The following is a 25,269-nucleotide window of genomic DNA, read 5'->3' as shown; positions in this document are numbered from 1 at the left end:
TTTATATTTGGAGGGTGGTGAATTTAAATAAAATATGTGCTTGAGTGGCAGAGAAATCAGACTCCAAAAATAGTTATTTTGGCAACTGGTTAAACATGGTGTCTTTTAAAAGATTAAAATTAACATTAGATGTCGATTTTTATTATCAAGAAATTAACCACACCTCGCTCTTCTGTATGCGTTTGTGTTTCAGCTAAAGAAGCCTTTGAAAAGAGAATCTCTCCTATAATAATAGACAACACAAACGTACAGGCATGGGAGATGAAGCCTTATGTTGCTTTGGTTAGTATGATGATTTGAGCAATGTGCAAAGAGATTGGTAACTGACCTGAGAACATTTTAAAGAGCGGTTATGGGGCTCAGTCCAGCTTCTGTTTGAGTTCAGCAGGAGTTGGATCAAGCACACAATTAAAAAAAAGTGTAAAAACGGTACCATGTCATTAAATATTCTGCTTTGTGTAGGTCTGAGTGTTTTATCTGCTTATTTTACTGACAAATTCAAGTGTTTTGTACCCCAGAGCAAATACACATTTTGAAGAGTAAGCTGGATTCTGTTCTTCCTTATGCATAATCAATAACACTGTTAGCTAGTTTTTCTTACTGCTCAGATTAGCTGAGTACCAACAATGGGGTTGGTGATGCTCTACAGAAAGCCAAGAATACAGTCCCTGCCTCATCCTAATTTTGACATCCAGTGTAATTCAGTGACACAAGCACCAAATGATAGATGGAGGCCTAACTTTCTTTTATTTGCTGGACTACCGTTGATAAGTTTCACATAAGAAGTGTGTCTTAAATACTGATTTGAAGATCAAATTGTCCTGTAGTGTTATATTTTATTTAGCTGAAATATTTGAAAATAAATATACTCTACAACTGGAAATCCCACTAAAGTGTTTAAGTAGCAATATTACAGGGTTTTATTAGGATACAGGTGAGCCTATTTGTAAAGCTTTTCATATCTTCTGTAAGCAGTTATGAAATACTGTTAGTTCAGTTGAAGGCTGCCTAGATGAATCAATTTGTATTGAGTATATGACTCATATTTAGTTCGTCAAAATAATGCTGCTGTAATGTTTGTTAGTGATACATTTTTCTTGTAATATTGTCTTTTCTTCATCTTCTGATCATTTCGCTCCCAATTCTGTGAGGCCCTTAGTGCAAGTAATGCCTATTGGAATACATCCTCGGCTGGTATAAGTTGTCATAGCTCCATTGTGGAGCTTTGACAACAGATGTCATCTGAAGATCTGTTCCATTGACTTCAGTGCAAGTTGAGGAATCTTGGCCCTTTGAAGCAATGGTATCTTAAGGCTTGTCTGCACTTAAAATGCTACAGCCACACCACTGTAGCGCTTCAGTGTAGACACCACCTATCCTGATGGGAGGGATACTCCCACTGGTGTGGGTAATCCACCTTTCTGAGAGGCATCGCTAGATTCACGGAAGAATTCTTCTGTTGACCTAGTGCTGTTTACATGGAGACTTAGGTTGGCTTAACTACACTGGTTAGAGCTGTGGATGTTTCCTGAGCAGCGTAATTATGCCGACCTAATTTGCTAGTGTAGACCGGGCTTTAGGAATGGCAGAAATTCACAGTACTCTTCTGGTCCTTCTATATTTGGAGCCCAATTCTGAATGCTTAGGTCAATAATTTCAAACCGGTATGCATTTTTAGGCTTTTAACAAAAAGTGGTCTTTTTTTTTTTTAAAGGGTGCTATGCATGTGGAACACGCTGTGACGGGTTGGGTCACAGAAACTCCCTCAAGACTGTCACTAGATGTGCTGGGATACCACTGAGAACAAACCCCCCTGCCAGAAGAGGCTTCCCTCCACTCCTGTCTTGCTGAGTTAGACACTTCAGTCAGCTTCAGCACAGACCCAGAGGTTGGGCCACACCTCTTTGCAGTTCACTGAAATTGAGATCCACTCAGCTCAGGGGCTTCTTGGTTAACAGGGACTTTCCCAGCACCCAGTATTCAGTCTTTCTGGGAGCCTAAACCCCGAATAAATCCGTTATACTCTGTATAAAGCTTATACAGGGTAAACTCATAAATTGTCTGCCCTCTCTAACACTGATAGAGAGATACGCACAGCTGTTTGCTCCTCTGGGTATTAATTACTTACTCTGGATTAGTTAATAAGCAAAAGTGATTTTATTAAGTATAAAAACTAGGATTTAAGTGGTTCCAAGTAATGACAGACGGAACAAAGTAAGTCACCAAGCAAAATAAAACAAAACACGCAAGTCTAAGCGTAATACAGTAGGACACTGAATACAGGTAAATCTCACCTTCAGAGATGTTCCAGTGAGCTTCTTTCACAGACTAGACTCCTTCCTAGTCTGGGCCCAATCCTTTTCAGACCAATGTTGTGGCTTATGGCGTGGGCCCAGCAATCACTCACACCCCTGTAGTTACAATCCTTTGTTCCAGTTTCTTTCTGTAATCTCTTTGGGGTGGAGAGGTTATCTCTTGAGCCATTTGAAGATCAAATGGAGAGGCTTCCAGGGCCTTTTATATTCTCTCTCGGGGGTGGAAACCCCTTCGTTTTTCTGTTCAAAATCACAGCTAGAAGATGGAGTTTGTAGCCACCTGGGCAAGTCACATGTCCATAAATGATTCAGCTTTTTGAAGGCTGATGCCATTGTTAACATGTTAGTTTGAATGTTCCCAGGAAAGCTCAATTCTGGATTGGCGTCTCCCGAAGTCCATTGTCCGTTAAGTGTTTCTTGATTGGGCACTTACTCAGAATAGTCCTTTCTCAAGAAGCTGACCAAGTGCTTCACTGAAGCTACTTAGAATCAAACACATTGAGATACAAGTACATAGCCAATATTCATAACTTCCAATACAAAAATGATACACACATACAGACAGCATAATCATAACTAGCAAATTACAACCTTTCCATAGACACCTTACTTGACCTCCTTTGTACAAGATTTGATTCAACTATAGGACCTTGGTTGCAACAGTGATCTATATGGTCACAGTTCACGTCAATAACATGACACATGCATTTTACTTCTTAGATTTTATTTAATTTTTAAAGTAACTTAACTTACTGAACCATTTTACAGGATCCAGTACTAGAGCTGGTCAGGAATTTTCAAACCGAACATTTTATGGGGAGGTTTCTCAGATCCAGGATAGATATTCTGATTAAAACTTTCTTATTTTCCATTGTCCATTCATCACTATGTTTGGTAAGATACTTTATATTTAAAAGGTACTTTCAAATCCTTATATTAAGGAAGCTCACTTATGCTTGTTAAAAAGAATACCAAGGACTGGAAATGGTCTCTTTGTTTGGATCTCCCACTTGTGATATGGCATTGAAGCCTAGTTTTAAAAGTCGTCCATGTCAGTATTGTGAACAAACCAAACCAAACCCTCAAATTAGAACTAATTGTCAACTTTGTTGGCAGCCTCAGCCAAGAGACTGAGAGTTGAATTGGGATGAGGATTGATCTACTTTCTTACCCCAAGAGGTTTTCATCCTAGTCTGGGTTTAGGCACATCAGTGGGAAAGTGTTAGAATCTTCTGCTGCCACTTCCTGTATTATAACTGGTTTTGTTGATAAATAGAGGACTTAACTCAGCAGTACTGTCAGGTTGGTACTTTTCAGCACAGTAAATTAACTTAAAAAATAAAAATAGGTCTCCTCGGGATTTAATGCCCTTGTAGATATGAAAGCACTTCTTTGCTCAAAAGATATTAACACAGGATTGAAGTGGTTAGTAAAAAATATTCTACCTTAGCTGCATAGAATCATAGAAATGTTGAGCTGGAAGGGACCTTGAGAGGTCATCAAGTCCAGCCCTCGGCATGTGTGATGGACAGGTGAAAGGTGGGACTTGTTCAATATTTAGATTATTTTTATGAATGGGGTCTAATTTTATACCTGGTCATAGCTACAGTGTTAATTGTGGAAGGTTTTTAAAAAGTACTTTTGAGTGCCATCAGTTCATGGCTATCTTCTTGGTAGTGTTGCATACTTCATGAAAGTATAAGGAAAATACTTTAAGTTCTGTTTCCAGGAAAGTGCTTTGGTGTGTCTCCAGGACAATAGGAATGGTCCTGAAGATAGGAATGGGGGACAATCATCTCCAAAGTGATTTCTCTTGGCTAGATTTAAAGCAGATTTGTTTTTGCCTTGAGAAGATACCACATAGTATTCTAGAAGGAGAAAAAGCTCCATGCTTGCAGCTAACGGAAATAAGAAAAGGTTGAAAAAAGGGAAAGAAATGGTTCTTAAAATAGTGAGATTTTTCAGAATGTTGCTTGGACAAAACTAAATTAGCTCTGTCACGTAGAGACTGGTTGAGATGTGAGATACATTTCATTAATTTTAAAGGAAGATATGTATCTAAGTAACCTAGACTGCTTTGAAAAATCCCTATCTGTGTAACCATAAATGAAGGCTGATACATGGTTAGTGTATTTTTGGAGTGTTTAACTTGTTTTGTAAAATGGGAACCTGATATGTGTCTGTCTTGTACATTGTGTGCTCTTTCATGGAAATATGACATCACTGATGTATTTTGTATTTATTTTTATTCAGTCTCAGCAGTACAAATACAAAGTTATGTTCCGAGAGCCTGATACTTGGTGGAAGTTTAAACCAAAAGAGCTTGAAAGGTAAAAATATTGTAGAAGATATTGAAGTAAGCTGCTTCATCCTTCATTTATCGTCTTTAAAATAACTTTTTTTTACCTTGACAATGGCCATTGAGGCTCCAAAACATCAGTAAGCCCCTTGTTAACAATTAAATAAACACCTGATTAACTTTTTATTTTAACTGTTCTGCTTACAACTTTATTATGTCTGTGTTGGGTTTGAGAAATTCCTTTAATCATTTTGTTTATTTTTATATCCAGTTTCAAAATAAATTAGCTTGCAGCCAGAAAGGCACCTTTGTCATTTATATGACACTTTAAATCTTCAAAAAGAAAAGGAGTACTTGTGGCACCTTAAAGACTAACACATTTATTTGAGCATGAGCTTTCGTGAGCTGGAAGTGAGCTGTAGCTCACGAAAGCTTATGCTCAAATAAATGTGTTAGTCTCTAAGGTGCCACAAGTACTCCTTGTCTTTTTGTGAATACAGACTAACATGGCTGCTACTCTGAAACCTTTAAATCTTCAGAAAGCTGTGCAAATGTATATTCATCCCTAAAATATCTCTTGGAAATCCAGGCACAATGATAGATCCAGTAGGACCCCTGGAAAGCATCCAGGGTTTGTCTCATCATATTGGGTCTGTCCTTGCATTGAGGTGATCTATTCCGCTGTTGGCTGTCCTGATTCCAAGTGTCCCTCCTACCTTATGCACTAGAGTAGCAGTCACTTCTTCATGTGAGCAGAACAAGCTCCTGGAGACAAGCTCTGTTGAACCACCAGTGGAAGCTTGGTTACAACTTTTCCTAGGCATTACCATCTGGGTTGAACACATAGCTAATGCAGCTCTCAGATGGTGGGTGCTTATGGGGATCCTTCTGGAACAGCTGTGAGTTGATTTCCTTCCATGGAGTGGTGGGTACCACCATTTCTTGCTGCTAGGGCTTACTTGGGGTTTTCTCCCCTCCCCTCAACCCCTTTTCCCCTCTGCTTGCCACACTGGCCAGGATTTACATACCCTAGCTCAGGCCACTGCCAAGCAAATTGTTTTCTGAGACGTAACAAAGTCAGTGCAAAATCCTACTCAGAGGGATAAGATACACTGACAAATGGCTAGAAGCGGGGAGATCAGAGTAGGCAAATATGTTTTCTTCCCACTCTGAGAAGTTCTCAACTGAGTATAGCCTACAGGAAGAGGACTGAGTGCCAGAATCTCCTTTATGCAGTTTGACTCCCTGCCTGCCTAACAGAAGGTGAAACACCCAGCATCTGGTTTACAACATCCCAGAGAGCAGTTTAAGAAAAAAATATTTTAGCCTAATTCTTAGGTTTAATATTAAGCAAAACTAGAAATATAACAGCATAAAGAGAAACGATTCCATCTTTCAATCTGTTTTGTTTGAATATTAAAATCTGGAATGTTACTTTTTTTTATCTTTTAATCTCTAGGCGAAACATTCATGGTGTATCTAAAGAAAAGATAAAAAGAATGTTGGAGCGATATGAACGTTGCCTTACTGTTAACTCAATCTTGAATTCTACTGTCCCAGACAAATCAGAAAATGCTGATTGGAATGAAGATCTTTGTCAGGGGGAAGGTTACGGGTAAGACGTACTTGCTCTATATGCCTAAATAAAAAACTTTGTTACACAATTCCAATCTTAACTTTTTTTTTTAACAGTGAAGGCTGGCTAACTCCTCCTAACCCAGAACTGTTCAAACCCCCAACCCAAAAAAACCCCAGTTTAATAAAAATTTAGTGTTTTTTATATTTACAAGGTTAAGAATTTTATACGTGAACAGTTAAGGGAATCAGCTGTTTCTCCATTTCTATATGATATACAATTAGTCCACTAGATTATTGCTGTCCACCAACCTTAACTTTTTCCTCTTGTTTTCTTCTGTACTGGAAATATACTACTGGGTGTACAGTATAGATTTTTATATACTAACTATTAAATGTGTACTAAAGTTTTTAAAAGGAGTATAATCCTATATATATGTAAATACCCTAGGTCTGCATTTTGTACTTATAGAGTGGGGTGTTGGTGGAGTAGATGATTTTTATGGCTAGGATTGGAGTGATTGATCTGTTTGGTATTATGGAATATATTTATTATATTGAGGATTATATGAGTATATGTATACTGAGAGTATATTCCCAACCGTATTTTGTAAGCAGTTAGCATCTGTGGCCTTTTGTAGTGGATAATGTAGAATGTGTTTATAGTATCTTGGAAATGTTTCAGAGTAACAGCCGTGTTAGTCTGTATTCGCAAAAAGAAAAGGAGTACTTGTGGCACCTTAGAGACTAAACAATTTATTTGAGCATAAGCTTTCGTGAGCTACAGCTCACTTCATCGGATGCACACCGTGGAAACTGCAGCAGACTTTATATATACACAGAGAATATGAAACAATACCTCCTCCCACCCCACTGTCCTGCTGGTAATAGCTTATCTAAAGTGATCATCAGGTGGGCCATTTCCAGCACAAATCCAGGGTTTTCTCACCCTCCACCCCACAATTTGTGTGGGGGGGTGGAGGGTGAGAAAACCCTGGATTTGTGCTGGAAATGGCCCACCTGATGATCACTTTAGATAAGCTATTACCAGCAGGACAGTGGGGTGGGAGGAGGTATTGTTTCATATTCTCTGTGTATATATAAAGTCTGCTGCAGTTTCCACGGTATGCATCGGATGAAGTGAGCTGTAGCTCACGAAAGCTTATGCTCAAATAAATTGGTTAGTCTGTAAGGTGCCACAAGTACTCCTTTTCTTTTATCTTGGAAATGGATCCCTTAAATAGAATAATAGAACTGTAGTGTTGGAAGGGTCTTTGACAAGTCATCTACTCCAGCCCCCTATGCTGAGGTAGGACAAAGTAAACATAGACCATCCCTGACAGGTGTTTGTCCAACCTCTTATTAAAAACCTCCAGTGATGGGGAATCCACAACCTCCCTTGGAGGCCTATTGCAGATCTTAACTACCCTTCTAGTGAGAAAGTTTTCCCTAATATTTAACCTGAATCTACCTTACTGCAGATTAAGCCTATTACTTCTTGTCCCTCCTTCAGTGGGCATAGAGAACAATTGATCATTGTTCTCTTTGTAACAGACTGTAACACATTGGAAGACTGTTATCAGGTCACCTTCAGTCATCTTTTGTCAAGAATAAACATGCCCAGTTTTTTTTAACCTTTCCTCATAAATCAGGTTTTCTAAACTTTTTATCGCTTTTGTTGTTGTCTTCTGGACTCTCTAATTTGTCCACATCTTTCCTTAAAGTGTGGGGCCCAGAATTGGACATAGTACTCAGCTATGGCCTCATGAGTGCCGAATAGAGCAGGACAATTACCTCCTGTGTCTTACGTACGACACTCCTGTTAATACACCCCAAAATGATATTAGCCTTTTTTGAAACTGCATTACATCATTGACTCATATTCAGTTTATAATCCTTTATAACCCCCAGATCCCTTTTAGCAGTACTACTGCCTAGGCAGTTATTCCCCAATTTATAGTTTTGCATTTGATTTTTCCTCCTTAAGTGTACTACTTTGTACTTATCTTTATTAAATTTCATCTTGTTGAATTCAGAACAATTCTAAATTTTGTCGAGGTCATTTTGAATCATAGTTCTGTCCTCCAAATTACTTGTATCCCCTCCCAGTTTGGTATCATCAGCTAATTTTATAAGCATATCTTCTACTCTGTCATCCAAATCATTAATGAAATGTGGAATAGTACTAGACCCAGGACTGACCTTTGCAGGATCCCACTACGTATGTCCTCCCGTTTTAACAACAAACTGTTGTGACAAGGTTGGGCCAGATGGCTACAGGAGAGTGATAGAAGGCAGATATATTAGCCCCAGATTAAGCAGGTACCTTTTCTCTGAGTAAGGTAACGGGTGGTTCCAGAACAATTAGGAATTTGCTGGAACCATTTAAGGCAGGCAGGCTAATTAGGACACCTGGAGCCAATTAAGAAGCTGCTAGAATCCATTAAGACAGGCAGGCTAATCAGGGTACCTGATTTAAAATGGACCTCACTTCAATGAGTGAGGGGCGTGCAAGGAGCTGAGAGTTAGAGGGCATGCTGCTGGAGAACTAAGGCGTACAAATGCTATCTGGCATCAGGAGGAAGGTCCTGTGGTGAGGATACAGAAGGTGTTGGGAGGAGGTCATGGGGTAGTAGCCCAGGGAGTTGTAGCTGTCACACAGGTGTTACACGAAACACTGTGGACAGCTGTGATCCACAGGGCCCTGGGCTGGAACCTGAAGTAGAGGGTGGGCCCGGGTTCCTCCTATCCCTCCAACTCCCTACTGGATACAGGAGGAGTTGACCTGGACTGTGGGTCCCACCAGTGGGGAAGGTCCCTGGCCAGTCCCCCGACCCACTAGGGTGGATCAGCAGAGACTGTGGGGATTGTTCTCCTTCCTTTTCCCCATGCTGGCCAGTGATGAGGTTAGCTGAGTGAATGGCAGGTTTGAGCCACTAGCAAAAGTGGCCAAACTGAGGGCTGCCGTGAATCTCTGAGGTGAGCAAAACATCCAGTAAGCGCAGGACCCACCAAAGCAGAGGAGGAACTTTGTCACAGTATCTACTCTTTGAGACAGGCTTTCACCGAATTATGCATCCACCTTATAGTAATTCCATCTAGACCGCATTTCTCTAGTTTGCTTATGAGCAGGGATCCTAGAAATCCGTTTGCCATGGAAAAATTCAGAATTTGCATTTTTATACAGAATCTTTATTTTTTCACAAAATGTAAAAACTAAAATCATATACAATAGAACTCTGTTTATCCGAGCCTCCATTATCTGTCTCTCTGTATTAACTAAACTAGGATTTGACAGCCTGAGCCCCAGGCAGTGAGAGCCCTGTCTGTCAGCCCTGCCGCTCTCTGGATTATCCGAATTTTTGATTATCCAGTCTTTAGCCTGTTCTTTCCCTGTTTTGACTTGCATTCCTTTCACCTTGTTAACATTAATTGTGTTGAGTGATAATAAATGGGATTTCATTTTAATTGAGTTATTTATTATTTTGACTTTTTGCGTACATTTCTGTACAAATTAGGGGGTACTGTTAAAGTCGGGTGGGCTGTGAAAATTAAATGGAATTACAATGGATTGTAAAACATCATATGGCAATGGGGACCTGGCTAAAACCCTTACCTGTTAATTTCTAGAGTTTTTATTGAACATCTGAGTTTGGGAAAGCTATGAAACTCATGATATTTGAACATAGTCACCATATCTGTTGCAAAGGTGGGAATATTATCCAGGCTAGTGCTCCTGTTGGAAACTGCAGGTTGGGGTAGAGGGAGATAGACTAATGGAAAGAGAAAAATGTAATCCCTATTTGGAATCAAGGAGGGGCCCTTATCAAGTGAAAATCTGTGCTGTTTTTTTTTTATTCGTGGGGAGTGTTCAGATTTGAGCTAGTTCTTTTTAACCTGTGTTCCTCTCCCTAGATTTCATGGGTTGGGAGCATGTGAACATTTTATATATCTCTCAGGTCAATGATTGTATAGTATCCAAAACTAAAATATGGGATCCTGGTTTAAAGAGCTTATGAGCTTTAATTTAAATTTATTTAGTACCCAATCCAGAATAGAGGTTTGTAGGGAAGTGGGGTTAGCTTGTTAGTTTTTTTTTTCTTTTAAGTTTTCTTTAAATGTCTTCTGTTTAATTATTTGTCTTACAGGCAAAAAGAGGTACATGCTTACGTGAAAGAAGAGAGACTTTTTGCTTCAGCTTTGAAGCTTCCTGAATTAGCTGAAGAGGAGAAACATGTATCTGCTATATCTTCAGCACTAGAAAATAATAATTTAGGTGATAAATATTTTCGAAAAGAAGAGGAGGAAATTGAAAATAATTTAAGAGAACACGTTTCTGAGAATAGCATTATTCAAGGTGGTGTGGATATTAGTTTATCAGATTATGAAGAAAAGGAAGTGCCTTTGGGGGAAAAAGCTGTAAAGAGAGAAGAAATATATAGAATTACTGAAACAGAAACTAGTAAAACTGATGAGGTGAAATCTGAAGAAACCACACACTTGCATATCTGTTCTTGTGAACATATTCAAGAACATAGTGACAAGATTGTGGAAGTTCAAACTGAAAAAGATCAGTACAATGAAATTGCAGTAGAACCAGTATTAACACGTGAAAGGAACATTATGAAACAAAATGATTCATCTTTGGATGTATCAGTGAGGCCAGAATTATTAAACTTTCTGGGTGACTGGCCTGTAGAACAAACAATCGGGCAGAGAACCAAAAGAACTAGAAGAATAGACAAATCTTCTATGAAGAGTGATAAAGAGGATAAAGCAACCAGCCAGCATCTTCTTGATTCACACAAGGCACAAGTGGACCTGGCAGATATTCAGCAGGAAGTACTACCTGATGAAAAAAGACAGGGGGAAGAAAATTTAGCCTCTGACTCTTTTTGTGTTCTTGGTGCAGATACAGTTACCCCAGAATTGCAAATGGTGGGAGACTGGCCTGTTATGAGCTCTTTACGGCAGAGGCAACATAGATCAAGGAGAATATCAAAGAGAAGTCTAAGTGAATCTGATGAAGCTGGAAATAATAAATGTGATATACACAAAAATGTTCTTGACCCAGTGGATGTGCTTCATGGAACATCTGTGAGCACTGAAGAGCTACAGGAGACAGAGAAATCAAATTTTCAAGAACCTGAAAGAGTAGCTAGTGAAAGTATCAGTGAGAAAAAGCCCAAACAAAATAAAAGAACACGGAAGCATCATAAATTAGCCCTCACATTTACCAACAGCAGTGTGGCCCTCTCCAAACCAGAAGAACGGTTGTCTACACTTAATTTGCTGGAAGAGAAACCTAAAAAACACATATGTAAACAACCAAGCAGGTATTCACAGACTGAGCCACAGGATTTCGCGCTCTTATGGAGATTAGAAAAGAAAATTATTACTTCTGAGAATATTATTTCCGAGAATACCAAAGTATTACATGGCAGATTAGAAGCGTTCAGACCAAAAGACATGGATGCTGCTTCAAGTTCTCAAGAAAAAATCCCCTATAGAGTTATGTATGATAAAAGCACGTATGTAGAAGAAAGTGAACTTATCAGTATTGATGAATCTGAAAATCTGAATGTTCTTTGTAAGCTGTTTGGGTCCTTTTCATTTGATGCATTGAAGGACTTATATGAAAGATGTAACAAGGACATTGTCTGGGCCACAGGCCTGCTATTGGATTCTGATGAAAAGTTGTGTAAAGGCGAAGACATTGAATGCTTGCAGGAGGCAGGAACTGAGCTAGGTACCCCAGACCTTGAATTCAAGGCAAATACAAACTATAGAGAGAATCTTAAAAATTCTGAACAAACCAGCCAAATAATTATGACTGATGGTATCACTCAACTTTCAGAAAACAATTTATCAGTGTGTTATGCAGAGAGTGAAACTACAGACATACTTGAGACAGATGCTAAAATATCTGACTCACTAACAAGACTTCCACCGAGTGCTTCCATAAAACTCAAAAATACCAATGATATTGCTCCCAGAACTCAGGCACAAGATACAGGAACAGATATCATTGAGCAATCTGTTTCAGACACACAGAAAATAAACTCAAAGGTGATGAGCCTTGTTAATGAAACAGAAGAAAAACCAGTGGTGTCTCAGTTTGATGTGGGCTTATGTCTACCTGTGACTTTCCCTAAGGAGTTTAACACTGCTCCAATCATTTTGAAACCCAAATTAAATAAGGAGATAGACAATAAACTTTCAGAAACATATCAAGAGAGTTCCAAAGTAAATAATATGATTCTTCCGTTACTGCAAATGGATCAAGCACCTTTGAAGAGCTATGCAAGTGATGAAGAAGAACTGGAAACCTATAAAGAAACTCAGGGGAATCCTATGATATCAATTGGAGGTGATGGGGAAGAAAGCAAACCTTCTAATATGGATGAAGATAGAACCAAGTTATTGAACCCTAGTTCATTATCCTCAGGATCCATAAATATAAATTGCCTAGAATTGGCATTACCTCCTGAACTAGCCCTTCAGCTGAAAGAAATATTTGGACCAGTTGGCATTGACTCAGGTAAGGACATGAAAAATTATTAATACAAATACATATGTAATGTAGTTCTTTTTTTAAAACTATTTTAATTTATTTATTTATGCTTACTTTTGAATTCCTCATGATATTGTGGTGCTATTCAAAGGCTCTTGTTCATTTAAAAACTGAACTGAACCAGAACATTACATAAAATATAGCAGCAAAGATAGCTATCATTCCTTTTAAATTTTTTGTCTCTGCCCACATATATATTTGAAGAGTATCACAAGAAAATATTTCCACTTGTCTGGCTTGGAGCAGAACCTACTTTCTGTTTCCCCAGGATGGAGAGGTAGATAATGATGAGGAAAAATTTTGATTGGTTGGGAAAAGGAAGAGAGAGAGAGAACCTTTGACAGGACAAGTAAATGGGGAAGGGAGATGCCAAATTAGAAATGAAAGAAAGAGAGAAAATAATATAAAACATTTTTTTAAGTGAAAAATTGGTCTGAGAAAAAACGTGCATTGAAAACACCTGAAGATGCATCAAGATCTAGAATTAAAAGGGGAGAGATCAAGAGAAAATGGAAAGAAAGAAAGAAAAAACAAAATAATCATCAAACACACAAAGTCCACTGGGGACTGTTGTGCCGGCCAGAGTGACCATGGTTGGTGGTATCACATCAGGCGTTGTTTAGTGAAGTTCTCAGATCTGGCTCAATCCTGCAAATCACAAATCTCTAGGGTGGCCCCGCTAGTAGGGTCAGAGCCTTCATCCCTTCGTGGGATCATGGAGAGTTTGAGAACATGTATCTATCCTGGCAACATGGCTGAAGAGCATGCAGCACCACTTTTGAATGTAATGGGGGGGTTGAAGAAAAGTCAGATCTTTATGAGACTCTGACATTTGGCACAATATCAAACCATTTTTTATGCTCAGGATTTGGTGCTGACTGTGCAAATGGAATGCCTCTAGCCACTCCAGGTCTGCCTGTAAGAGGGTCCAGGTTTCTGACCCGTATAGCAATACGGTAGTACACAGGTTTGATTGATCTTGAACTTGGTTTGAAAAAACAAAACGAGGTTTAGTAATCTTTGAAATGATTTTTCATAAAGTTTAGAAACTTTGATATAACATTTTGAATCTATAATTTATTGATGTGTTTGGCTGTGAGCAAAAAAAAAAAAAGACTTTTTCTTGGGTTGGGGTAAAAAGGGGGAGCGCGGTGTTACTATTTCTCAGACCTGTCCCCTTTCTTTGCATGCTCTATATCACCCTCCTTTTCTTTTTGAGAAACTGACAGGTGTGCTAGTATCACTTAGGTGTGCCGGGGAAAGATTACATTATGCTGCTACCATAATCACTCTTGCTGTCTGGATTAGTGTAGAAAGGTTTCTTGGCTTTTATGCTTCCTAGGGAGGATGCTTCTCTAAATTGGGTATGATGCAGGGAACAATGAGGACACTAATGCCTGATGTATTCTTCAGGGATGATTATCCAAGGAGAGAGATTAAATAAGGGAAAAATACAGCATCACAATTGGTCACAAGGTTCAGAGTTAACTGCAAAGACATTAAATTCTAGGTTGGACTTATAAAAGAAGAATATGCATTAAAAATTATAAGGGTATAAAAGAGCCAGTTGTTCCAATAGTCAGGTTTAAACAAGATGTGATTAATATTAACTTGCCCTCTCCTGCCCCTTCCAGATTGTGTTGGTTTATGAATCCTGTTGGGTGAGGGCTCAGAACTCAGTGTCTTTATTTAACTTGGCAGTCACTGCAGTTTTCGGGCATGACATTTTTATGCAAAATTTCCTAAATGTAAATTAATTAGTGGTAAGCCACAGTGCTATGCTTGATAGGATTAATTTTTGTACAGTGCTTTAATGAGTATATTTTCTTTCTTCCATAAGGATCACTAACTGTTGAGGATTATGTGGTTCATATAGATCTGAATCTGGCCAAAGTGATTCATGAGAAATGGAAAGAATCTATTATGGTTGGTAGGCTTCTTTCTTATAAGAAGTTACACTTGGGCTTTGTCAATCTATTTGTTTCTCTTTCTTCATTTGTTTAAATATTTATATAAGGTATTTTATATATTTACTGTAACAGTGAGAGTATTAGCTATACTTTATAAAATACATAGGGTAAGTGGACATGTAGCACAGAGGAAATAATTATTGTAGTTACATAGTGTCACCTGCCCCTGCAACAAATAAAACCTAAAGGCAATATAATACCAGTCTCTTAAAATACAACGTAAAAACAAACTATGGAGTATAATTTCAAAATGAGCATCAGTGCCCCACTGCTTCTAAAATACATTTTTGGAGGGAAGGCGAGGAAGAGGAAATCTTTGACATTTTTCAGATTTTGGGGGGGATAACATGAGAAGGATTTCAGAGAAGAATAAATTTCACACCGTAAGGCATACCATTAGCAAAAATTAGATTAATGATGGGGGGAAAAAAATCATAACATACACATTCTCACAAAAAGATCAGTTAATGTCCAATCTATTATTATGTATTGCCCATTGTTTAAACATGAATTTTAAAACCATCCACCAACAATGACATTTGACCTTAAAAAGCCTTGATTTTATTCTTTAAGAGGAAGTCTCAGTGCACATTACCTATTATGTACAGAAAACAAATATATTTATACTAACTAATTGAGAAAGGTTCTCTTTCTAAGAGTCTCATGTCATCATGAATTCAGCCAGAGTAAGAAGAAAAACTGCTTCAAACTGCATCTTATTTTTTGGTACAATCTTCTCTTGGTTTGTCTAATCCTTAATTTAATTATAAGATCTGATTTGATATCTTACCACTACTTCGATCTGTCACTTGAAAAATAGTATTATTTTCAAAACTTTACCTCTTAATGTATTTCTTATCTTAGATATATACACATTTTTTCCAGATAAAAAGTTTAAAAATTGTAATGGAATTTAAAACCTGTTTACCTGAAAAGTAACATCTGTTGAGTTAACATCAGGGGGAAACCTATATCTGTGGTTCACTAATGTGATTTTTTTAATATTTGTAATTAGAAGAGACAAAGGAAAGAAGAGGAATATTATAAGCTGCTTATGCAAGGTACAGTGTACTGTTCCCTTAAATTACTGTAATAACGCTTAGTTTTCGAAAACTAAAACTAGTAAGGTTAAAAAATTGCAAATTGTTGAAAATCAACTGCTTCATTTGTTAAGCTCAGCTTGCATTTAGTGGACTTGATGTGCTACTCACCATTATCATACAACCCTAGCAGTGGTAATAAAAATAAACAAACCACTGACTTATAACAATAGCATTAAAGCACTCTGAGGATTGGCTTTACTCATGTCTACCTGGGATCAAAATGCATAGGGTGAGATTGTGACTGCGTCTGTATGGATGTTCAAGGGCCTGATACAGTCTCCATGGGTAGAAGAGGCACTGATCCAGGCTAGTGCTACAAGTGGGGCTACCCTTCTGCAAGAAGAAAGTGGGAGGGGCCATGGCCTTAGTGAGCATCCCATCCTTTCACCTTGGTCACCAGAACTGGCCCAGCATGGAGGTAATGCATGTGACCCTTGTTCAAGTGGTGATGGATCTGCTAATCAAGCATTCAGTCCCTCAGCTCCCCATGAGGAATCCTTCCTCTGCAGCAAACACCCTCTCTACTCACCCACAACCTGGGCTGTGACTTCAAGCTGCAATCTGGTCCTTTTGACTAAAAAAGAGTTTTTGCCTAATAGCTAAACTGTGCCATTAACATCGCAAGAGAAACACATGACCGAATAGTTAAATATCTGTTCATAAGTTGTGGATGCAATATATATATACACACACAAAGGTAACTGTGAATATAAAAAATCCCACACATGGTCATATGCAGTTATTTATTTGCAGGTGTAAGTTAGGTTCCAGCATTTAAAAATTCCACCTGGATTGTTGCTTTTTTATTAGTTAGAAGAAAAATGAAGCTTGATAAACTTTGCGGGGGAGAGGGTGAGGAGGAAGATTGAAGCAATGTAATGTTATTTTTGCTAAAAATATAAGTTGCTTAAATAAAATTAGATTATTAATAAATAAATTAATGAAAATGTAGTAAGGTGAAATGTATTTTAATTATTTCTGGCTTTGCTTTAATTAAATGTATTGACTTTTTCATTTTGTCACCTTGAGATTTTTGTTGCTTTTGTACTGTTTGACCAATTAGATCTGGATGACTCCGACACAGTCTTATCTCAGAGCACAGACAGTAAACTTCAGAGGAAGAAAATGGCCTGGCCCTCTCGATCATCAACAGAGACACACAGCGAAAATCTAGCAACATCAGAAATTTTCCCTTTTATGGATCACTGGAATGCACAGACTCAAAGAGTATCACTCAGAAAAATAATGTCTGAAGAAATAGCCTTACAGGAGAAACAGGACCTGGTATGAATATTGCCACTTTTTATGATGTCTAAGTTGTATCACACTGATTTTTTCCCCCCCGCACAGTTTGGTATGGTTAGAAGCCATATTTTGCTTCTATAGTTGCCTGTCTTTGTACAGGCTGACTAGTGCTGAGTTTCTGAGATGGATGTTAACTAATTTTATTAATTGTTTTTTGATAGCTAGAGTTTACTTAAGGTGCTAGATAAAAGCCAGCTGATGTTTCTTTTTAAAATAAATCTGTCATTTGAAAGTTTAATATCTTAATTGTTTCACAAACAGATCACGCTATATCTTGGTGTACAGGTTAGCGTTTGCATTTGGCTGAGCTGCATTTTTGGTTGTTTACTTTTAGAAATGTGTTTATCAAATTGGCTTCATGCATTCTTTGTGAGACAGCCATGCAAAAATTTGTAATTAGCACCATGCTATGCTTGTTCAAAAAGAGATTTAATTGCTTGTGATACTTTTTAAAAAAACCCACAACATTCCAGACAGCTGACACATTTAAAGGATATTTAAGATGTAATTCTCTCTCAATTTGGCACACACTTATTATTTCCTAAAGTTTTGTTCTTTTCCATTTTCTTAGTTTCCATTTAGTTTTCCCCTGTTTTCAATTTGAATGATCTAACTAACTGCACTACTCTCCTTTCATGGATGCAATGACAGACTAGTGCAATTATGTCTTTCTTTGTAATTCTGTTGCCCTGTAAGTAGTTGTCCTAAAAATAAAATGTCCCTATTTCTGTTGACATTGACGTTCAAATACTATAAGCCTGTATTTCTGAAGCAGAGTGTTGTGGGTTCTTTTCCTTACGCTTATATATGTCTTACTGATAACTATGGTGTCCAAAGATTGATTTCAGCTTGGTGTAATCTGGCTCAGTTTTGTTTTGATCACTTCTTTTATATGAGCACTGCAATTTTCAGTTTTATAATTAAAGACCTGTCATATCATGTCCTCTAGGTCAGTGTTTCTCAACCTTTTTGATACCAGGGACTGGCTTGCTGCCTTCCCAAACTATGTCAGGGAGATCTGAGGGACTGGTACTGGTCCACAGGCCAGTCATTGAGAAACACTGCTTTAGGTGACTTCTGAAATTTGAATGCATAATACATCGAAACAACCGATACCTGCCTCAAAACAAAACCAATATTTCCCATCGTCAATAAAACCACCATAGCTCAACCCCAAACACTCAGTATGCTCCTTGCCCAATTGCCTGAGGGGAAAAAAGATGGGCTTTACAGCATGCCTGGAATGTTCAGGAATTTGGACTTTTATAGACCAACAGTGTAGTAAATTCCAAAATTTAAGGTCCCTCTTGAAAAATACCATGCCATCTGCCTTCTCTCAGTTTAAATTGAGAGAACTCTAGCTTAGTCACTTCCAATGATTGCAGACTGTGGCAATACAGTATCACACAGCATGATATGCCTGTCCCAGCTTTCTGTGCACCAGATGAGTGTGTGTGGCTGATCCTTATTTGTAATTAAAATCTTTAGCATGATAGGTGCCTAGGTAGTGAATAAATTTTTTTGGTCATAACAAATTAGTTACATTATTGGATCAGTTTTATTAATGTAGATTCCTCTAATGATGATTTTACCGTTCCACTTACTTTACTTTCTGGATTAGAAACATGTTCCTTCCATGGCTAGAAAAGACTGCGCTGCCAGGTTGAAGGAGAAGCAACTCTTTGAGATGTTCCCAACCATAAACCAAAACTTCTTAATGGACATCTTCAAGGACAACAAGTGAGAGATCTTTAAATATTTCCTTTGTAAAATGCTGCATAGTAATAACATACAGTACATGGTTATTCTGTCACAATTAAGTGCCCAAAAAGTTAATACTTTGCTAAAGAATGGTTCTATCCAAAATAACAAAAGTTTAGCTTTAATTAAAGGCCAAACGTTGTGGTCCTTAACAGCAGATTTTTTTTTTCAAATTTATACGTTTTCACTTGTTTTAGTCTTGTTTTACTACTTTGAGAAGACGCTTCTCTCATTCCCTCACTTTCCCTCTACAACCTTCCTTGGATGATGTTGACTGACTGGAGCCACTTTCTATCAGTGGTTCTGCTAACTCAAGGAGCAGCCATCCTAAGAATTGACTTGGAGATATTGGCAAGTAATGGGAATAGTATGGTCAGTGAGAGTGGCACGCAGCCAGAGGGAAAATCTACCGTGGCCTAACATTTGCTGCTAATTCTCTACTCCTTACTACAGCATCTATGAAGCAGGCCGTGGCAGAGTCATCTCTCCTTCCATCCATTCTTGCATCTGATTCTTTTCAGCTTCTTATCCTTGATGTCCAGCTACCACTTGAGACTCAAGATTGTGAAAACTGAGGTCCATCTTTCTTCCTAAAACTTCCCTTCTCCTTCTCTTGCTATCACCCTTGACCATTCCAACTATCTTCCTCTTCACACGGGTTGCTTGCTTCCTGCACATTCTCCCTACACATCTAGGCTGTCATCAAAGCTTGCAAGTTATTTCTCTAAAATTTGTCCTTTTCTCCATCTCAGCAGTTCAAGCACTTGTCCATACCTTGGTCATCATTCACTTTTACTGCTGCAACCACCTCCTCTCTCTCACCTCTCTGTAACTTTCTTCAGTCCATCTAAAGTGCTGCTGCTAAAATAGCCTTTCTCATCCACTGCTCAGGCCATTTCACAGGCCTCTCTGAATACATTCACTGGTTTCCATTAACCTTTTACATTAAGTTTAGGGATCCTGTTCTCCCTTTCAAGCCCACACAATTCCACTTTTGTGGTATCTTTGTTTTCATTTCTTTCTTTCCTCACAAGTTTCCCTCCTAACTCCTTCCTTGGTATCTTTGCCTTTGTGGCTTCTTCACAACACCTCATTGATTTAAAACAGTCTCCCTCTTATCAGCCTATTGAGCAAAATGAAAATGAGAAGGACTACCAAAGTTGTGATAGTAAGAACAGGATTAATTTCTTCCATAAATCTATACAGCAAAGGCTGATTGAAAATAAGACTAAATATTACATAGTTTGCTTAATGTTCAAAGGTACAATGTCAATATATTCTTCATGATTTTTTAAAGTCACTTTTCTTACTGTTGGTTATAAATTCCCAGAAGCTTGAAAATGAAATCTGTTTTCTTCTCACAATTATTTCCTCAGCCACACTTACGCACATGATTGTTGTTGTAGTGTAGGTTGTGAGTGCTGGACTATTGTCTATGATTATTTTTTTCTTAATGAGCACTTCTGTTTAAAATGCACACAAAGAATACCATGAACCTTTGCAAACAGAAATAAAGTTCAGTTTTGATTCTACAAATTTTAATAGTGTCTGTCCCTTTTAATTACTGGTGGTCAAATGGCACTGGGTACATCTGTTAGCACCAAGGCAAATATAAGTGCAATGAATATCTGAGTCTGGTGATGTATTACAAGGAACTTTGCTGAACTCCTGAGTAGAAAAATGACAACTCCAGTACCGTTATGATAGCATTTACTCCCGTAGCTATATGAAGGTCTACTGTACATATTTTAACAAATGCAGCTGCTGTTAATATGCATTGGGACAATATATATGCAAAGTTATTGATATTTTATTGACTCTCTACAGCTACTCCTTAGAACAGACCGAGCAATTTCTGAACTGTGTCCTGGAGGCAGACCTTGTAAAAACGGTTGTAGCTCAAGAGATTGCTCAGCAAAGTGAGTCTCTCCCTTCCTGCAGTGCTATAAAGAACCGAGAGAAAAAGGTACAAGCCAATTTTTTTCATAATTACAAATATATATACTGAAGTCCTGTCATCAGTGTTAAAGTACACATTTTGCTGCAACATTTGTGGTTTGTATTTTTGTCACAGTGAATGTGGATATTTTTGACATTAGCTTCTTCCTCGAATGTGAAGCACTGATTAAAGAACACTCAGTTCTACTGAGATTTTTAGAAGGGCAGTACTAACCTGTCTTTATTATCTAACAAGCTTGAACCATAAAGTGCTATTATTCTGAAGTTTAGCAGTTTTGGTGTTTTGCCTAATTTTCTCAGCCACATATGCACACTCCCTTCCTTCATGGAATGAATATTGAGATTGGGCAGGGAAAAGGGGCGCTTAGAACATTCCAATCGATCGGAAAAATCAATCAGAAAAATCCAGTCTAGAATTGGAAAGTTTGCACTTGATCAGCTGCCCTCCTCCACCTTCCCAAGGGGTATTTATTTTAAGGATCTATTTCTATAAATAAGGAAATATTTAAAAGGCCTTTTTGGAAATTACCAAGGCACCATCCTTCAGTTTAACTGAAAGCAGGGACTGCTGTTTCCTCAACTGATGTCATTAGCTCCACCATCCTCTTAGAGATAGAATCATAGAACTGGAAGGGACCTCGAGAGGTCATCTAGTCCAGTCCCCTGTACCCGTGGCAGGACTAATTATCTAGACCATTCCTAACAGGTGTTTATCTAATCTGCTGTTAAAAATCTCCAATTTTCACAACCTCCCTAGGCAATTTATTCCAGTGCTTAACCACCCTGACAGTTTGGAAGTTTTTCCTAATGTCCCTAAACCTCCTTTGCTGCAGTTTAAGCCCATTGCTTCTTGTCCTATCCTCAGAGATTAAGAAAAACAATGTTTTTTCCTCCTCCTTGTAACAACCTTGTACATACTTGAAAACTGTTCTCATATCCCCCCTCAGTCTTCTCTTTTCCAGACTAAACAAGTCCAATTTTTTCAATCTTCCCTCATAGGTCATGTTTTCTAGACCTTTAATCGTTTTTGTTCCTCTTCTCTGGACTCTCTCCGATTTGTCTGGACACAATACTTCAGTTGAGGCCTAATCAGAGTGGAGTAGAGCGGAAGAATTACTTCTTGTGTCTTGCCTACAATACTCCTGCTAATACATCCCAGACTGATGTTTGCTTGTTTTGCAACAGTGTTACACTGTTGACTCATATTTAGTTTGTGGTCCACTATGACCCCCAGATCTCTTTCCGCAGTACTCCTTCCTAGGCAGTCATTTCCCATTTTGTACATGTGCAACTGATTGTTCCTTCCTAAATGTAGTACTTTGCATTTGTCCTTATTGAATTTGCTTACTTGTGCTTGTACAGTTTCTTAGTACACCTTTACTCTGATATAACGCGGTCCGCAGGAGCCAAAAAATCATACCACGTTATACGTGAAACTGCGTTATATCGAACTAGCTTTGGCCCCCCTGCTCCTTGTCCCCTGACCGCCCCCTCCAGAGACCCCCCGTCCCTAATCACCCCCAGGACTCCACTCCTTACCCAGCCCCCCTGTTTCCTGTCCCTGACTCCTCTGACCCCTATCCACACCCCCGCCCCATGGCAGGCACTCACCGCCAGCAGCAGGAAGTGGAGCAACGTGGCCCCAGCCCGCTCTACTTTGCCAGCTCCCAGCCATGGCGCTCCGCTTCCCGCTGCTGGTGAGTGCAGGGAGGTTGGGGAAAGGACGCCCCCTGCACTCACCGGCGGCGGGAAGCGGAGCGCCGTGGCTGGGAGCTGGCGGAGTGCAGTGGTCTGGGGCTGGGCTGCTCCGCTTCCGCCGCTGCCTGTGAGTGCTGGGGGGATCCCTTCCCCCAAGCCCCCTCCCCTGAGCGACATGGCTGGAAGTGGAGCGGGCTGCTCCCAGTCCCCCCGCTAATCACCCCGGCCACTCTGGGCCTGTGGGGCCCCCCAAAATGCCCCCCCTACAGCTCCTGCCTCCCAGACCTTGGGGGGAGGGGCAGGGGGAGGCCTGCTTTACCGCGTTGCATGCGAACACATGTTATATCGGGTCGCGTTATATCGGGGTAGAGGTGTAATAAAAAAAGGAAATTGAACACGTACTCCTGTATATACGCATTAGCCTGACAAACAGAGACTACAAACATGGGGGATATTTTCACTTGTCACAGATCTGTCAGTAAAACATTACAGTTTTGCTTGTAATGTGTTAATATTTTCTCTCAAGTTTGTTTTCCTGCAATAAGTTTGTATTTGCTATACTGCAATGAATAAATATCACATAGCCCATGTTTCAGACACAAGTAATCTCACTTAGGGGTTCATACTGCTCTAGTGAGATCAATGGGAGCTTTGCAGTGGACTTCAATGGAATTTGGACCAGGCCTTTACTGCAAATGTTACCTGTCGCAGGCAAAAAAATCCAAGGAGGCTGAAGATGTTCTGAATGAGATGGTGTTCCAAGACATTGAGTACCCTGGGTATGATGACTTTAGAGCAGAGGCTTTTCTTCACCAGCAAAAGAAACAGGAATGCTTAAAAAAAGCAGAGGAGGCCTATCGCATGGGTATGAAGCCTGTGGCAACATTTTATGCACAACAGGTAAAAAGAAAAAAGTGCGTTGTGTTTTTATTTGAGGATGTACTAAGTACCCAGTTGAATGTTATTTGAACATGAATTCACAACTGCACGTTTTGGATTTGCTTTATTATTAAACCTTCCAAAATATGCAAATCTTGGGAAGTCCCCCAACTATCACAGGTGCATTCATTGGTTAGAAAGTAGATTGTAGTTTTGCACTGCTCTGAAGGCTTTTGTAAAACCAATATTTATATAATGCAAATTTCTATTGAAAGTTTTAAAACTTTGAAATACTCATCACATCTTTACTATACAGTGATATAGAATTGTTACTATAAAATAATTTTTCTAGGGCTGTCGAGTTTTCTCAATTAACTCATGCGATTAACTAAAAAAATTAATTGTGATTAATTGCACTGTTAAACAATAGAATACCAATTGAAATGTATTAAATATTTTGCATGTTTTTCTACATTTTCAAATATATCTATTTCAGTTACAACACAGAATACCAAATGTACAGTGCTCATTTCAAGGTTCCTTCCCCACTCTGAACTCTAGGGTACAGATGTGGGGACCTGCATGAAAACCCCTAAGCTTATTTTTACCAGCTTAGGTTAAAACTTCCCCAAGGTACAAGCTATTTTACCTTTTGCCCTTGGACTTTACTGCTGCCACCACCAAGCGTCTTACAAATATATAACCGGAAAAGAGCCCGCTTGGAAACATCTTTCCCCCCAAAATCCTCCCAAACCCTACACCCACTTTCCTGGGGAAGGCTTGATAAAAATCCTCACCAATTTGCATCAGTGAACACAGACCCAAACCCTTGGATCTTAAGAACAATGAAAAAGCAATCAGGTTCTTAAAAGAAGAATTTTAATTGAAGAAAAAGAGTAAAAGAATCACCTCTGTAAAATCAGGATGGTAAATACCTTACAGGATAATCAGATTCAAAACATAGAGAATCCATCTAGGCAAAACCTTAAGTTACAAAAAGACACAAAAACAGGAATATACATTCCATTCAGCACAGCTTATTTTATCAGCCATTTAAACAAAACAGAATCTAACGCATATCTAGCTAGATTACTTACTAAGTTCTAAGACTCCATTCCTTTTCTGTTCCCGGCAAAAGCATCACACAGACAGAGAGAACCTTTGTTTCTCCCCCCCCTCCAGCTTTGAAAGTATCTTTTCTCCTCATTGGTCATTTTGGTCAGGTGCCAGCGAGGTTATCCTAGCTTCTTAACCCTTTACAGGTGAAAGGGTTTTTCCTCTGGCCAGGAGGGATTTTGAAGGTGTTTACCCTTCCCTTTATATTTATGACAGCTCACTTTATATTATTTTGGCTATATGAATCTTTAGCACATCTGACATGTAAATATCTTGCGACACTGGCTACAACGGGTGCCATGCAAATGCCTGTTCTCACTTTCAGGTGACATTGTCATTAAGAAGTGGGCAGCATTATCTCTCATAAATGTAAACAAACTTGTTTGAAGTAGGACTGAGTGGACTTGTAGGCGCCAAAGTTTTACATTGTTTTGTTTCTGAGTGCAGTTATGTAACAAAACATTTGTAAGTTGCACTTTCATGATAAAGCGATTGCATTACAGTTCTTGTATGAGGTGAATTGAAAAATGCTATTTATTTTGTTTATCATTTTTACAGTGCAAATAGTTGTAATAAAAATAAATATAAAGTGAGCACTGTCACTTTGTATTCTGTGTTGTAATTGAAATTGATATATTTGAAAACGTAGAAAATATCAAAAAATATTTAAATAAATGGTATTTGATTATTGTTTAACAGCATGATTAATCACGAT

At 38.7% G+C, this 25,269-nt stretch overlaps 1 protein-coding gene across 18 annotated transcripts in view; it reads left to right on the top strand.

The window, feature by feature from the left end:
• Positions 1–25,269, top strand: part of N4BP2 (NEDD4 binding protein 2) — a 111,764-nt gene that overhangs the window by 74,811 nt on the left and 11,684 nt on the right. For 6 of the 18 annotated variants that reach the window (XM_073342224.1, XM_073342225.1, XM_073342222.1 and 3 more), the window contains 10 exons: positions 194–282; positions 4,569–4,645; positions 6,074–6,229; positions 10,338–12,730; positions 14,604–14,689; positions 15,749–15,794; positions 16,900–17,120; positions 18,763–18,881; positions 20,730–20,868; positions 23,271–23,459. In XM_073342224.1, the coding sequence (XP_073198325.1) occupies positions 194–282; positions 4,569–4,645; positions 6,074–6,229; positions 10,338–12,730; positions 14,604–14,689; positions 15,749–15,794; positions 16,900–17,120; positions 18,763–18,881; positions 20,730–20,868; positions 23,271–23,459 (3,515 nt within the window). Of the gene's footprint in view, positions 1–193; positions 283–4,568; positions 4,646–6,073; positions 6,230–10,337; positions 12,731–14,603; positions 14,690–15,748; positions 15,795–16,899; positions 17,121–18,762; positions 18,882–20,729; positions 20,869–21,860; positions 22,467–23,155; positions 23,460–25,269 lie in introns of those variants that run through there. The other 12 variants (XM_073342228.1, XM_073342233.1, XM_073342236.1 and 9 more) reach the window with 10 other exon arrangements.

Source organism: Lepidochelys kempii, chromosome 4 (assembly GCF_965140265.1).
Source record: "Lepidochelys kempii isolate rLepKem1 chromosome 4, rLepKem1.hap2, whole genome shotgun sequence".
Lineage (NCBI taxonomy): Eukaryota > Metazoa > Chordata > Testudines > Cheloniidae > Lepidochelys > Lepidochelys kempii.
Note: the sequence above shows the minus strand (reverse complement) of the source record. Positions and strands in the feature narration are given on the sequence as shown.